Source organism: Scyliorhinus canicula, chromosome 9 (assembly GCF_902713615.1).
Source record: "Scyliorhinus canicula chromosome 9, sScyCan1.1, whole genome shotgun sequence".
Taxonomy (NCBI): Eukaryota; Metazoa; Chordata; class Chondrichthyes; order Carcharhiniformes; family Scyliorhinidae; genus Scyliorhinus; species Scyliorhinus canicula.
The window spans coordinates 156,202,694-156,217,794 of NC_052154.1; the positions used below are offsets into that span (position 1 = coordinate 156,202,694).

The 15,101-nt window shown below is 48.6% G+C and overlaps 1 protein-coding gene across 5 annotated transcripts in view; it reads left to right on the top strand.

Annotated features, from left to right (window-relative positions):
- Window positions 1-15,101, top strand: part of rassf7b (Ras association domain family member 7b) — a 130,420-nt gene that overhangs the window by 97,286 nt on the left and 18,033 nt on the right. For 4 of the 5 annotated variants that reach the window (XM_038808002.1, XM_038808005.1, XM_038808003.1 and 1 more), the window contains exons 2-3: window positions 1,350-1,505; window positions 4,251-5,155. In XM_038808002.1, coding sequence (XP_038663930.1) covers window positions 1,379-1,505; window positions 4,251-5,155 — 1,032 coding nt within the window. In that variant the 5' untranslated portion in view covers window positions 1,350-1,378. Of the gene's footprint in view, window positions 1-1,347; window positions 1,506-4,250; window positions 5,156-15,101 lie in introns of all 5 variants that reach the window. The other variant, XM_038808004.1, reaches the window with a different exon arrangement.

The window sequence follows — 15,101 nt, forward strand, 5'->3', positions numbered from 1 at the left end:
TGCCCGGGGATTTCTTGATGGCGAGTGGCTACCCACAATGGGAAACCCCATTGGCCGGCTGGCGAGAATGAGAATCTCGCTGCTGGCGAGGATGCGCCGGCGGGTTGGAGAATCTCGCCCTTATATTTGGAAGGTGGTGTCAAAGGAGGATTGGCAAGTTGCTGCAGTGCATCTTCTGTACGGTACACACTGCTTACATTACACAGCAGTGGTGGAGGGATTGAATGTTTGAGCTGGTAGATGGAGTGTTCATCAAGTAGGCTGCTTTGACCTGCATAAGCCAAGCGTCTTTACTGTTGTTGGAGCTGCACTCATCCAAGCATGTGGAAGGTATTGCATTATTCTGACTTGTGTCTTGCAGGTGGTGGACAGGCTTTAGGACATCAAGGGGTGAGCTACTTGCTGCAGAATTCCCAGTCTCTGACCTGCTCTTGTGGCCACAGCATTTATACGGATAGCCCAGTTCAGTTTCTGATCAATGGATAACTTTCGCCGTATTTCTCATATGGGGAGGAACAGTCAGTGCTGATATTCACTGCAGTGTTACAAATCAAAGTTCTGGCCTCAGGCTCATGTGGCTCTGCACTGGGTCAGAAATGCAGTGATAGCTGCGCTGTCAGAGGGACAGTGCGGAGAGAACACAGCAATGTCCAAAGGGTAGGACTGAGGGAGTGCTGCATTGTTGGGGAGGTGGTATTGAGGGATCACCGCACTGTCTTTCACATAGACATTAAAGCCAGCAACCTGCCATTTTATGTGGATGTCAGTACAGTATTTCAAAGAACATGAAAGTTCTCCCCAATGTCCTTGGTCAATAATAACCCCTCAGCCAAAATCACTGAAAAAATGAATTGCCCGATCCTGATCACATCACTCTGCAGAAGCCAGCTGCTGCTATTCCTGTAAAAGGTTTTGGGATATCCTGAGGTCTCAGGTGCTATGGAAATGCAAGTCCGCATGTTATTTGGGACTTTGGATAGTGGACAGGATTATGCTTTGTGGTAATGCCTCCCATCCCAGAACGGTGGCAGATCTTTGATCAAGGTTTTGATCAGAAGAACCTCGTATCTCATGTGGCTCGGTGGCATACTTTGCTTAAAAATGTTCTTGTAAAATGTCATGGGATGTTTTATTATTTTAAAGACATTTTATTAATATATATTCATTTTGTAATCCATTCTGACACACTAGACTAATGAGGGGACAGAGGTCTGTGGCTCCATACACCAGCCAGCCTTTGGGAAGAGGAAGACAGAGCATTACATTAAGGAGGAAAGCGTTATGTAGCTATGTTTAGTGTCATTATTTTATCCTGTATGTTGAAATGGGACATGGTCTCTCTGTTTCAGAGCTGTCTCTGCACTGACCGGGTCACTCGATGCCAGGAACGAGCTGCACAGTGATGGAACTAAAGGTTTGGGTGGATGGAGTCCAGCGTGTGGTGTGTGGAGTCACTGAGGAGACTACCTGTCAGGAGGTGGTGATCGCACTCGCGCAGGCCATAGGTGAGTGCCAGACTTATTGGGGTGGAACGGGGCCTGGGGATGGGGGAATGGGGGTGAGGTGAGCTTTGAATCAGGCGGAAGGGGCAATAGGATGGAGAGATGTTAGAACGTTCAAGGCTGAAATAGGTCAGGGGTCAGTGTGCAAGGTCACAGGTTGAGACACGGATCAAGAAGGGTGTAGTGTGGGGTCAAGGGGTCAGACAGAGGTTCAGGAAGAGTGTAGTGAGCGATGGGCAGCAATCGCTCACTGTGAAAACTAGCGTCTTGGGCATCCCTGATTTTAATTGCTCCACTATTGATGGCCATACCTTCAGCTGCCTGGGTTCTAAGCCCTGGAATCCCCTCCCTGAACCACTCTGCCTCTCTCTGATATAGTTCTGTGTCAAAATTTGTTTGACAACATCTCTGGGGAGCACCGTAGGTAATTTTACTATGTTAAAGATGCTAACTAAAGGCACACCATTATTTCTATTAGGTATTACTTCATATAATTCTTGTTACCACATCAGTTGGAAAAACAGACCATTACCTAAAATAAAAACACAAACTGCAGGAAAGACTCAGCATCTGTGGAGAGAGAAACATAGCATTTCAATTCTGTATGACTCGTCTTCAGTCGTACGGACTGGAAATGTTAACACTTGTTTCTCTCTGCACAGATTCTGCCAGACCTGCTGAGCATTTTTGTTTTTATTTCAGATTTCAGCATCTGCAGTATTTTGCCTTTATATCAGACCATTCCCTAATACGGTGTGAATCCTTTCCATTTTAAAAGGGCTGTGGGGGGGGGGGGGGGGGGGGATTCCTTACATCTGTGGTGGGGGGTTTGGGTGGGAGGATGGGGTTTGTATGGAGTGTGAGACAGAGGCCGGTGGCCTCATCCACTTGCACACTCTGAGACACCTCCTCACTCATGGACAGATAGATACATCATCACTCCACAATTCAGTGTTAGAACTCTGGATTAGTTTAAAAATCAGGCACTTTGACCATTCACATTGGACGTCCGTTTAACTTCTCGGTTCGAGACCAGCCAGCTGAAGGCACAGGCATCAATAGTGGACCTATTAAAATCGCAGAAGTTCACGAGGCTAGATGGCAGAGGTTTGTGGAACTGGAAGAGGTTGCAGAGATAGCGAGGGGCAAGGCCATGGATGAGTAAATGTTAGGCCTGTCACTATGGCAGACAATGGTAGAACACCACTCGTGTGATTTTACAATTCTAACGGACAGACTACCAGTTGATATTGGATATTAGTCCTGCCTAAAGCAGTGTGGGACCAGTGTTAATGATCTAATATTTTATGAAATGAAATGAAAATCGCTTATTGTTACGAGTAGGCTTCAATGAAGTTACTGTGAAAAGCCCTTAGTCGCCACATTCCGGCGCCTGTCCGGGGAGGCTGGTCTGGGAATCGAACCGTGCTGCTGGCCTGCTTGGTCTGCTTGAAAAGCCAGCGATTTAGCCCAGTGAGCTAAACCAGCCCCCAGCCACATTAAGTCCACAAAAGTGAAGTTTGTTGAATGAATCTCCTAGCTGGCCGTCCTAGCTCTGAAGATGTGATATGAAGGCACTCAGTTAGCTTGCTGATTGTGCTACATTTAATAAATGCCAATGAATTTCAGATTCATGGTCCATTTCACTGTCACATGACTGCTGATTTGTCTATTGTCATACAGAACATACAGTGCAGAAGGAGGCCATTCGGCCCATCGAGTCTGCACCGACCCACTTCAGCCCTCACTTCCACCCTATCCCCGTAACCAATAATCCCTCCTAACCTTTGTTGTCAATAAGGGCAATTTATCATGACCAATCCACCTAATCTGCACGTTTTTGGACTGTGGGAGGAAGCCGGAGCACCCGGAGGAAACCCACGCAGACACGGGGAGAACGTGCAGACTCCGCGCAGACAGTGACCCAAGCCGGGAATCGAACCTGCAACCCTGGCGCTGTGAAGCCACAGTGCTATCCATTTGTGCTACCGTGCCGCCCAGATGGCAAGAGAACCTTCCACCAGTGCCGGCAGACAATAGAAAACGAGGCAGGAGAATTATGAGATTTAGATGGTCATGAGCCACCATCCGCCAAGTATTTCCACTCTGAACTGAGCTTCCTAATGTCGCACACAGTCAAGGTGTTGGAAAAGATCATTAATAATATTAATAATATTATGTCTCATTCTTAGGTTGGAGAAGTTGGAGTTGTTCTTCTTCGAGCTAAGGAAATTGTGGGGGATTTAATAGAAGATTATTACAGGTTTGGGTAAAGTAGACCACAAAAAGCTGTTCCCATTAGCTGGAGGTACAATGACTAGGGGACACAGATTTAAAGTTTTGGGCAAGAGATGTAGGGGGAATGTGAGGAAGAACATTTTTGCACAGCGAGTGACAATGACCTGAAAGTCACTGTCCTTGAGGGTGCTGGATGCAAAGACAATGAGTGATTTTAATAGGAAATTGGATGGGCAGTAGAAGGAAATACACTTGCAGGCTACAGGGATAGAGTGATGGAATGAAGTGCTCTACAGCAAGCTGGTGTCCACTCAATGGGCTATATGTTCCTTTGAACACTTCTATTAAATAAATCTCCTTTTGACCCTCGCTGCTGTAAGGAGAACAATCCACATCAATATTTCCTGGAGACTTCGGGCTCATTCCTAAAGGAACACACCCCGTTCCCCTCCTTGCACCCTTAACAAGATTGATGTGAACTCTGACATTTGACCTTTGCTCCCATTACAGGTCAGACCGGCCGCTACGTGTTGATTCAGAAACTGCGTGACAACGAACACCAGCTGCTGGCCAATGAGAGCCCGCTCCAACTGTTGGCTAAGTGTGGGCAGTACGCCAACGACGTCCAATTTCTGTTACGCCGCACAGGCTCCACTCACTCTGAAAGACCAGTCTCGGGCAACGGCGCTCAAACTCCAGAATCTTTCCTCAGCCGTATTGCCCTCCTCCCTGGTAAACCCACCTTTCCCGAGCTCCCAAAACGGCGTGAGCCGAAGAAATCCCTGACATTCACGGGCGGGGCGCTGGGAGCCCCTAACCTTGCTCTTCAGAACAAATGGCGGGGCAAGAATCTAAGTGGTGCAGAGGGCCAAGACAAAGTCTCTAAGCCTCCAGCAAGCAAGGAAGATCTCTTTAAATTGATACTAATGCAGCAGGAGAAGCTGAACTCGGTCTCAGCCCAGCACGAATCCTTCAGCTGCCAGATTAAATCCTGGGAAAAGCCAGGCATTCCCGACTTTGAGAAGCAGCTGGTGCAGCTGGAGCAGGCGATCAAGAGGAACGACGAGGAGCTTGAGGAGGAACAGTTTTGGGAGAGGGAACTGCAGCTGGAGAAGGAGCGAGAGAAGGAGCTGCAAAGGCACCTGAACAAACTGAAGCAAAGCTTCAGGGAGAACATGCAGAAGCTGCATGAGGTTAGCAGCAGAACTGCACTCTTGGACAGGGAGATCCTGCAGGAGGAGGGGGAGCGAACAAGGAGGCTGAAAACATCTCAGCGAGCGAATCACACCAACACAAGGGAGGCCATCGACCGAGTGAGGACAGAGATTGGAACAAAAACACAACAGAACCAGCAAATACAGACATCAATCATTGAAGTAGGGAGGACATTAGAGGAAGCGGACAGAAGATTGCAGGTGAGATTAAACCTGTGGGAGAATAATGCATAGAATCATACACTGCAGAAGGAGGCCATTTGGTCCATCATGCCCATACCATGTTTTATGCAATTATACAATTAGTCACACTCGACCTATCCAAACAGTGAGTTAAGAGGGCTAACAGAGGCCAATGACATGTCATTGGCAAGCAAGGTCAAGGAAAATCCCATGGCCGTTTATACATAAATAAGGAGCAAGAGTGTAGCTAGGGAAAGAGTAGGTCCACTTGAGGACAAAGGGGGAAGGTTGTGTGTAGTCGGAGGAAGTGGCTGAGATCCTTAATGAGTACTTTGCATTGGTATTCACCAAGGAGAGGGACATGATGGATGTTGAGGTTAGGGATGGGTGTGTGAATACTCTAGGACAAATATCTTAATGCATTACGGTAGACAAGTCCCCTGGGCCGGATGTGTTATATCCCAGGTTACTGTGGGAGGCAAGAGAGGAAATAGCTGGGGCCTTAACAGATATCTTTGCACCATCTTTGACCACAGACGAGGTTCCAAAGGACTGGAGAATGACCAATGTTGTCCCTTTGTTTAAGCAGGGAAGCAGGGATAATCCAGGTAATGTCAGTGGTACGGAAGCTGTTGGAGAAGATACTGAGGGACAGGATTTGTTCACATTTGGAAGTGAATGGACTTGTTAGTGATAGGCAACATGGTTTTGTGCGGGGAAGGTCATATCTTACCAACTTGATAAGAGTTTTTTGAGGAGGTGACAAAACTAATTGATGAGGGAACGGCTGAGGATGTCATCTGCATGGATTTTAGTAAGGCGTTTGGTAAGATCTCTCATGGCAGACTGGTACAAAAGGTAGTCACATGGGATTCAGGGTGTGCTAGCTGGCTGGATAAAGAACTGGCTTGGCAACAGGAGACAGAAAGTAACAGTGGAAGGGAGCTTTTCAAAATGGAGATCTGTAACTAGTGGTGTTCCACAGAGATCAATGCTGGGACCATTGTTGTTTGTAATATATATATATATATAATATATATAAAATAAATATAAAAATAAAAATAATCTGGAGGAAAATGTGGATGGTCTGATTAACAAGTTTGCAGATGACACTAAGATAGGTGGAGCTGCATATAGTGAATGGGGACTGTCAGATAATAAAGCAGAATATAGATAGATTGGAGAGTTGTGCAGACAAATGGCAGATGGAGTTCCATCTAGACAAATGCGGGGTGATGCATTTTGGAAGGTCAAATTCAGGTGTGAATTCTACAGTAAGTGGCAGAGCCCTTAGGAGCATTGACATACGGTATGCTTGCCTATATCGGCCGGGGCATTGAGTACAAGAGTTGGCAGGTCATGTTACAGTTGTATAAAACTTTAGTTTGGCCACATTTGGAATATTGCAGGCAGTTCTGGGTGCCGCACTACCAGAAGGGTGTGGATGCTTTGGAAAGAGTGCAAAGAAGGTTTACCAGGATGTTGCCTGGTCTGGAGGGTGTTACCTATAGAACATAGAAACATAGAACTTTACAGTGCAGTACGGGCCCTTCGGCCCTCGATGTTGCGCCGACCTGTGAAACCATCTGAAGCCTATCTGACCTACACTATTCCATTTTCATCCATATGTCTATCCAGTGACCACTTAAATGCCCTTAAAGTTGGCGAGTCTACTACTGTTGCAGGTAGGGCGTTCCACACCCCTACTACTCTCTGAGTAAAGAAACTGCCTCTGACATCTGTCCTTTATCTACTACCCCTCAATTTAAAGCTATGTCCCCTCGTGTTGGTCATCACCATCCGAGGAAAGAGACTCTCACTGTCCACCCTATCTAACCCTCTGACTATCTTATATGTCTCTATTAAGTCACCTTAATAGAGCCTTCTCCTCTCTAACGAAAACAACCTCAAGTCCCTGAGCCTTTCCTCGTAAGACCTTCCCTCCATACCAGGCAACATCCTAGTAAATCTCCTCTGAGCCCTTTCCAAAGCTTCCACATCCTTGCTATAATGTGGTGACCAGAACTGCACGCAGTACTCCAGGAGCGGCCGCACCAGGGTTATTACAGCTGCAGCATGACCTTGTGGCTCCGAAACTCAATCCCCCTACTGATAAAGGCTAGCACACCATATGCCTTCTTAACAGCCCTATTTACCTGGGTGGAAACTTTCAGGGATTTATGTACCTGGATGCCGAGATCTCTCTGTTCATCTACACTACCAAGAATCTTGCCATTAGCCCAGTACTCTGCATTCCTGTTACTCCTTCCAAAGTGAACCACCTCACACTTTTCCACATTAAACTCCATCTGCCACCTCTCAGCCAGCTCTGCAGCTTATCTATGTCCCTCTGTATCCTATAACATCCTTCAGCACTATCCACAACTCCACCGACCTTCGTGTCATCTGCAAATTTACTAACCCATCCTTCTACACCCTCTTCCAGGTCATTTATAAAAATGACAAACAGCAGTGGCCCCAAAACAGATCCTTGCGGTACACCACTAGTAACTGAACTCCAGGATGAACATTTGCCATCAACCACCACCCTCTGCCTTCATTCAGCTAGCCATTTACCGATCCAAACCGCTAAATCACCTTCAAATCCATACTTTCTTATTTTCTGCAATAGCCTACCGTGTGGAACCTTATCAAACACCTTACTGAAATCCATATACACCACATCAACCGCTTTACCCTCATCCACCTGTTTGGTCACCTTCTCAAAAAACTTAATAAGGTTTGTGAGGCATGACCGACCCTTCACAAAACCGTGTTGACTATCGCTAATCAACTTGTTCTTTTCAAGATGATTATAAACCCTATCTCTTATAACCTTTTCCAACATTTTACCCACAACCGAAGTAAGGCTCACAGGTCTATAATTACCAGGGTTGTCTCTACTCCCCTTCTTGAACAAGGGGACAACATTTGCTATCCTCCAGTCTTCCGGCACTATTCCTGTCGACAAAGACGACATAAAGATCAAGGACAAAGGCTCTGCAATCTCCTCCCTGGCTTCCCAGAGAATCCTAGGATAAATCCCATCTGGCCCAGGGGACTTATCTATTTTTACACTTTCCAAAATTGCTAACACCTCCTCCTTGTGAACCTCAATCCCATCTAGCCTGGTCAACTGAACCTGAGTATTCTCCTCGACAACATTGTCTTTCTCCAGTGTAAACACTGACGAAAAATATCCATTTAACGCTTCCCCTATCTCCTCTGATTCCACACACAACTTTCCACTACTATCCTTGATTGGCCCTAATCTTACTCTAGTCATTCTTTTGTTCCTGATATATCTATAGAAAGCCTTAGGGTTTTCCTTGATCCTATCCACCAACGACTTTTCGTGTCCTCTCCTCGCTCTTCTTAACTCTCCCTTTAGCTCCTTCCTGGCTAACTTGTAACTCTCAAGTGCCCTAACTGAGCCTTCATGTCTCATCCTAACATAAGCCTGCTTCTTCCTCTTGACAAGTGCTTCAACTTCCTTAGTAAACCACGGTTCCCTTGCTCGACAACTTCCTCCCTGCCTGACAGTTACATACTTATCAAGGACACGCAGTAGCTGTTGCTTGAAAAAGCTCCACATTTCGATTGTACCCATCCCCTGCAGTTTCCTTCCCCATCCTATACATCCTAAATCTTGCCGAATGGCATCATAATTGCCTTTCCCCCAGCTATAATTCTTGCCTTGCGGTATATACCTATCCCTGCCCATTGCTAAAGTAAACATAACCGAATTGTGATCACTATCACCAAAGTGCTCACCTACATCTAAATCTAACACCTGGCCGGGTTCATTACCCAGTACCAAATCCAATGTGGCCTCGCCCCTTATTGGCCTGTGTACATACTGTGTCAGAAAACCCTCCTGCACACACTGCACAAAAACTGACCCATCTATAGTACTCAAACTATAGTATTTCCAGTCAATATTTGGAAAGTTAAAGTCCCCCATAACAACTACCCTGTTACTCTCGCTCCTGTCGAGAATCATCTTTGCAATCCTTTCCTCTACATCTCTGGAACTATTCGGAGGTCTATAGACAACTCCCAACAGGGTGACCTCTCCTCTACTGTTCCTAACCTCGGCCCATACTACCTCAGTAGACGAGTCCTCAAACGTCCTTTCTACCGCCGTAATACTTTTCTTGATTAACAATGCCCCCCCCCCCCCGCCTCTTTTACCATCTTCTCTGTTCTTACAGAAACATCTAAATCCTGGAACCTGCAACAACCATTCCTGTCCCTGCTCTACCCATGTCTCCGAAATCGCCACAACATCGAGATCCCAGGTACCAACCCATGCTGTAAGCTCACCCACCTTATTCCGGATGCTCCTGGCGTTGAAGTAGACACACTTCAAACCAGCGTCTTGCTTGCCAGTGCCCTCTTTTGAACTTTTAACCCTATCCCTGACCTCACTACTCTCAACATCCTGTACACTGGGACTACAATTTAGGTTCCCATCCCCCTGCTGAATTAGTTTAAACCCCCCCGAAGAGCACTAGCAAATCTCCCCCCAGGATATTGGTACCCCTCTGGTTCAGGTGAAGACCATCCTGTTTGTAGAGGTCCCACCTACCCCAGAATGAGCCCCAATTATCCAGGAAACCAAAACCCTCCCTCCTGCACCATCCCTGTAGCCACGTGTTCAACTCCTCTCTCTCCTTATTTCTCACTTCACTAGCACGTGGCACGGGTAACAACCCAGAGATAACAACTCTGTTTGTTGTAGCTCTCAGCTTCCACCCTAACTCCCTGAATTTCTGTCTCAAATCCCCATCTCTCTTCCTACCTATGTCGTTGGTACCTATGTGGACCACAACTTGGGGCTGCTCCCCCTCCCCCTTAAGGATCCCAAAAACACGATCAGAGACATAGAACATAGAACAGTACAGCACAGAACAGGCCCTTCGGCCCTCAATGTTGTGCCGAGCCATGATCACCCTACTCAAACCCACGTATCCACCCTATACCCGTAACCCAACAACCCCCCCCTTAACCTTACTTTTTATTAGGACACTACGGGCAATTTAGCATGGCCAATCCACCTAACCCGCACATCTTTGGACTGTGGGAGGAAACCGGAGCACCCGGAGGAAACCCACGCACACAGGGGGAGGACGTGCAGACTCCACACAGACAGCGACCCAGCCGGGAATCGAACCTGGGACCCTGGAGCTGTGAAGCATTTATGCTAACCACCATGCTACCCTGCTGCCCGAACCCATCACGAACCCTGGCACCTGGGAGGCAACACACCAACCGTGAGTCTCTTTTGTTCCCACAGAACCTCCTGTCTGTTCCTCTAACTATGGAGTCCCCAATGAGAAGTGCTCTGTTCCTCTTCTCCCTTCCCTTCTGAGCAACAGGGAGAGACTCTGTGCTGGAGACCTGTGCCCCATTGCTTACCCCTGGTAAGTCGTCCCCCGTAACAGTATCCAAAACGGTATACTTGTTATAGAGGGAAACGACCACAGGGGATCCCTGCACTGCCTGCCGGTTCCCTCTCCCTCCCCTGACGGTAACCCATCTACCTTCTTCTTTTACCTGAGGTGTGACTACCTCCCTATAACTCCTCTCAATAACCCCCTCCGCCTCCCGAATGATCCGAAGTTCATCCAGCTCCAGCTCCAGGTCCCTAACGCGGTTCTCGAGGAGCTGGAGTTGGGTGCACTTCCCGCAGATGTAGTCAGCAGGGACACTCGAGGTGACCCTTTCCTCTCACATTCTGCAGGAGGAACATTCAACTGCCCTAGCCTCCATTCCCACTGAACTAACTTCCCAACTACTGCAAGGTTGAATAAACGGATTGTTTTCATTGGAAAGGCGGAAGCTGAGGGGAGACCTGATTGAGGTCTAGAAAATTATGAGAGGTATAGACAGGGTGAATAGTCAGATTTTCACACAGAGGGTGGTGGGTGCCTGGACTGTGCTGCCAGTGGAGGTGGCGGAGGCAGGCACGATAGGCACATGAACAATGGAGGGATGGAGATTGTTTGGGCAATAAGCAATGGGCCTGGAGGGCCAAAAGGCCTGTTCTTGTGCTGTAATTTTCTTTTTTCTTTTGCTCTAATCTTTTCCCACAGCCCTGCAAATGTTTCCCCTTCGAATAGTTATCCAGTTACCTTTTGAAATGTATTATTCAATCGGCTGCCACTTTCAGGGAGCGCATCGCAGATCACAATGTGGGTCCTCTGCCCCTCCTGCCACTGGAAACAGTTTCTCCTTATTGACTCTACCCAAACAGCTCATGGTTTTGAACACCCTCTATGAAATCGTTTGTGCTCTATGGAAAACACCGCACGGTTTCTCCAGCCTCTTCACATGAGCTGAATTCCCTCATCCCTGGTATCTTCCCAGTCTATCTCTGCTCCCTCTCCATGGCCTTACCCTCCTTCCTAACGCCATCCACAATAACTCCCAGCTGAGGCGCGAGCAGAGTTTTATCAAGGTTTAGGTTTATGTGCATAGCATCTCTCAGTTCAAATCTTGTGCAGGGGAATGGAGTTTATATACAGGTCAGCCCATGAAACGCAAGACCAAGGAGGAAGCCATTCAGCCCCTCCAGCCTATTCCACCATTCGGTTAGATCACAGCACATCTGTATCTAAACTCCATTTACCCACTTTGGATCCTTAACTATCAATAACCTAACTCAACAAACCTATCAATAACCTATCAATAAGCTAACTCAACAAACACCCATCAGTCTCTGTTTAAAACATTTTCAATTAATTCCCAACCTCAGTAATGTTTTGAGGGAGAGAGTTCTAGATTTCCACTTTGTGCCAAGTGCTTCTCGAATTTAGATTCAATGAGTAAAATCTGGAATTGAAAGCTAATCTCAGTAGTGGTTACGTCAACAACTATTGATTGTTGTAATTGTAAAAAACACCTTTGGCGGGATTCTACGACCCCCGCACCCCACCGGGCCGGAGAATCGTGGGGGGGGGGGGGGGGGGGGGGCGTGGGGTGGAGTGAATCCCACCCCGACGCCGGCTGCCGGATTCTCCGTCGCCGGTTTTACGGCGGGGGTGGGAATCTCGCCACGCCGATTGGGGGCCGTTGGCAGTGGCCCCCTCCCCCCCGGTGATTCTCCGCTCCGCGAGTGGCCGCCCGTTTTCAGCCAGTCCCGCCGGCGTAAATCTAACCAGATCCTTACCGTTGAGACCTGGCTCTGCGGGCCACCTGCGGAGTCCTCGGCGGGGGGGGGGGGGGGGGGTTAGGAGAGCTGGCCCCGAGGGGGAGCTCCCACTGTGGCCTGGCCTGCGATCGGGGCCCACCAATCTGCGGGCGGCCCTGTGCCGAGAGGGCAGTCTTTCCCTCCGTGCCGGCCGCTGTAATCGGCGTGGTCTGCCATGGCTGGCGCGGAGAAGAACCCCCCCCTGCGCATGCGCTGGGATTACGCACCTTCCAGGCGGCCTGACGCCGGAGTGGTTCACGCCACTCCTTGGCGCCGGTACAGCCCGCCCCGCCGGATAGCGGAGAATCCCGGCCCTGGTTCAGGAAATCCCGGACCTCGACACCGTGAGACAGCAGTGCTAACCACTGTGCCACCGTGCTGCCCTTACCCATCCCTAGTTGACCGTGAGAAGGTGGTGGCGCTCTGCCTTCTTCAACTGCTGCAGTCCCTGAGGTGTAGGTACACCCACAGTGCTGCTAGGGAGGGAATTCCAGGATTTTGACCCAGCGACAGTGAAGGAACGGCGATATATTTCCAAGTCAGGGTGGTGAGTGACTTGGAGGGGAACCTCCAGGTGGTGGGGTTTCCAGATCTTGTTCTTCTAGATGGCCGTGGGTTGGGAAAGTGCTACCTTCAGGAACCTTGGTGAATTCATGCAGTGCTTCTTGAAGATGGTACACACGGCTGCTACTGTGCGCTAGTGGTGGAGGGAGTGAATGTTTGAGGAAGGGGTGCCAATCAAGCAGGGCTGCTTTGTCCTGGACTGTGTCAAGCGTCTTTAGTGATTGGGCCCACATGCAACTCCAGACCAACAAAAATACGGTTGACTCTTAAAAGTGCCCTCTGAAGGCATTTCATGGGCTAGTAGGGATGGGCTTCTGATGCTGACTTTGCCAACAACATCCAAGTCCCATTAGAGAATAAAGAAAAAAACATTGAGTGGAGATCCAGGGTACAAATTTCTAGGCTCAATAATCCATCAAATTGTCCATCCTGCCCTGCCCGTGTTGATTCCTGCAGCGGGCGTGACCAGAAAATTTATCTCACGGGCTGATGGACTGAATGGCCTCTTCCAATTACTAACCTACTCCGTTGATTTTGATCTTCACGTTGGAATTGAGGAATACACTTCAATAGTTAGAACTGCTATCACCCCTTCAAGCACAGAGATGCCGAGATCACTTGTATTGATTGTTTTACCAGTTTGAGTGAGAGTCTGCAAGACCTTCCATGGAACAGGTCAAACCCAGGATCAATCCCACAGTTTTGATTATTATTACTTGATTTTAAGCCATGGCTCATTGGGTAACAATTTTGCTTCTTGAATCAGAAGGCCCTGGGTTCTAGAGTCTGATTCCAGAGACCTGAACCTATATTCCAAACTAAGCAGTATTGAAGGAGTGCTGTACTGTAGGAGCGTCAGTACCCCCAGGGGTTCCGCACTGTTGGAGGCTCAGTACTGCACATTGGGGTAATGTTGCACTATTGCAAAGTCCTGTCTTTTAAATCATATGTTAGAGCAAAATCCTATCTGCACTCGCCGATCAATGTAAAACATTCTAGAGGGTTACTTCCATGAGGAACCGCTGAGTTCTCCTGGTGTGTTTGTCAATACTTATTCAATTTTAATGGTGTTCCTTGAGGAATATAAGGTTATTATCACATTTCTGTTTGTGGAATCTCTGTATGCAAATAGATTCCTGCACTTTCCACATTACAACAGTGACTATGCTTCAAAAGTACTTAATTGGCTATAAAATACTTTGCGCTATCCTGAGATCATGAAAAGTGCAATACAAATGCAAGTATTCACCTTCCACCCCTCTGACAGTGCAGCACCCCCTCAGTACTGACCCTCTGACAGTGCAGCACCCCCTCAGTACTGACCCTCTGACTGTGCAACACTCCCCCAGTACTGACCATCTGACAGTGCAGCACTTCCTCAGTACTGACCCTCTGACAGTGCAGCACTCCCTCAGCACTGACCCTCTGACAGTGCAGCACTCCCTCGGTACTGACCCTCTGACAGTGCAGCACTCCCTCAGTACTGACCCTCTGACAGTGCAGCACTCCCTCAGCACTGACCCTCTGACAGTGCAGCACTCCATCAGTACTGACCCTCTGACAGCGCAGCGCTCCCACAGTGCTGACCCTCTCACAGAGCAGCACTCCCTCAGTACTGATCCACAGACAGTGCAGTGCTCCCTCAGCACTGACCCTCTGACAGTGCAGCACTCCCTCAGCACTGACCCTCTGACAGTGCAGCACCCCCTCGGTACTGACCCTCTGACAGTGCAGCACTCCCTCAGTACTGACCCTCTGACAGTGCAGCACTCCCTCAGCACTGACCCTCTGACAGTGCAGCACTCCATCAGTACTGACCCTCTGACAGCGCAGCGCTCCCACAGTGCTGACCCTCTCACAGAGCAGCACTCCCTCAGTACTGATCCACAGACAGTGCAGTGCTCCCTCAGCACTGACCCTCTGACAGTGCAGCACTCCCTCAGTACTGACCCTCTGACAGTGCAGCACTCCCTCAGCACTGACCCTCTGACAGTGCAGCACTCCATCAGTACTGACCCTCTGACAGCGCAGCGCTCCCACAGTGCTGACCCTCTCACAGAGCAGCACTCCCTCAGTACTGATCCACAGACAGTGCAGTGCTCCCTCAGCACTGACCCTCTGACAGTGCAGCACTCCCTCAGTACTGACCCTCTGACAGTGCAGCACTCCCTCAGAACTGACCCTCTGATAGTGCAGCATTCACTC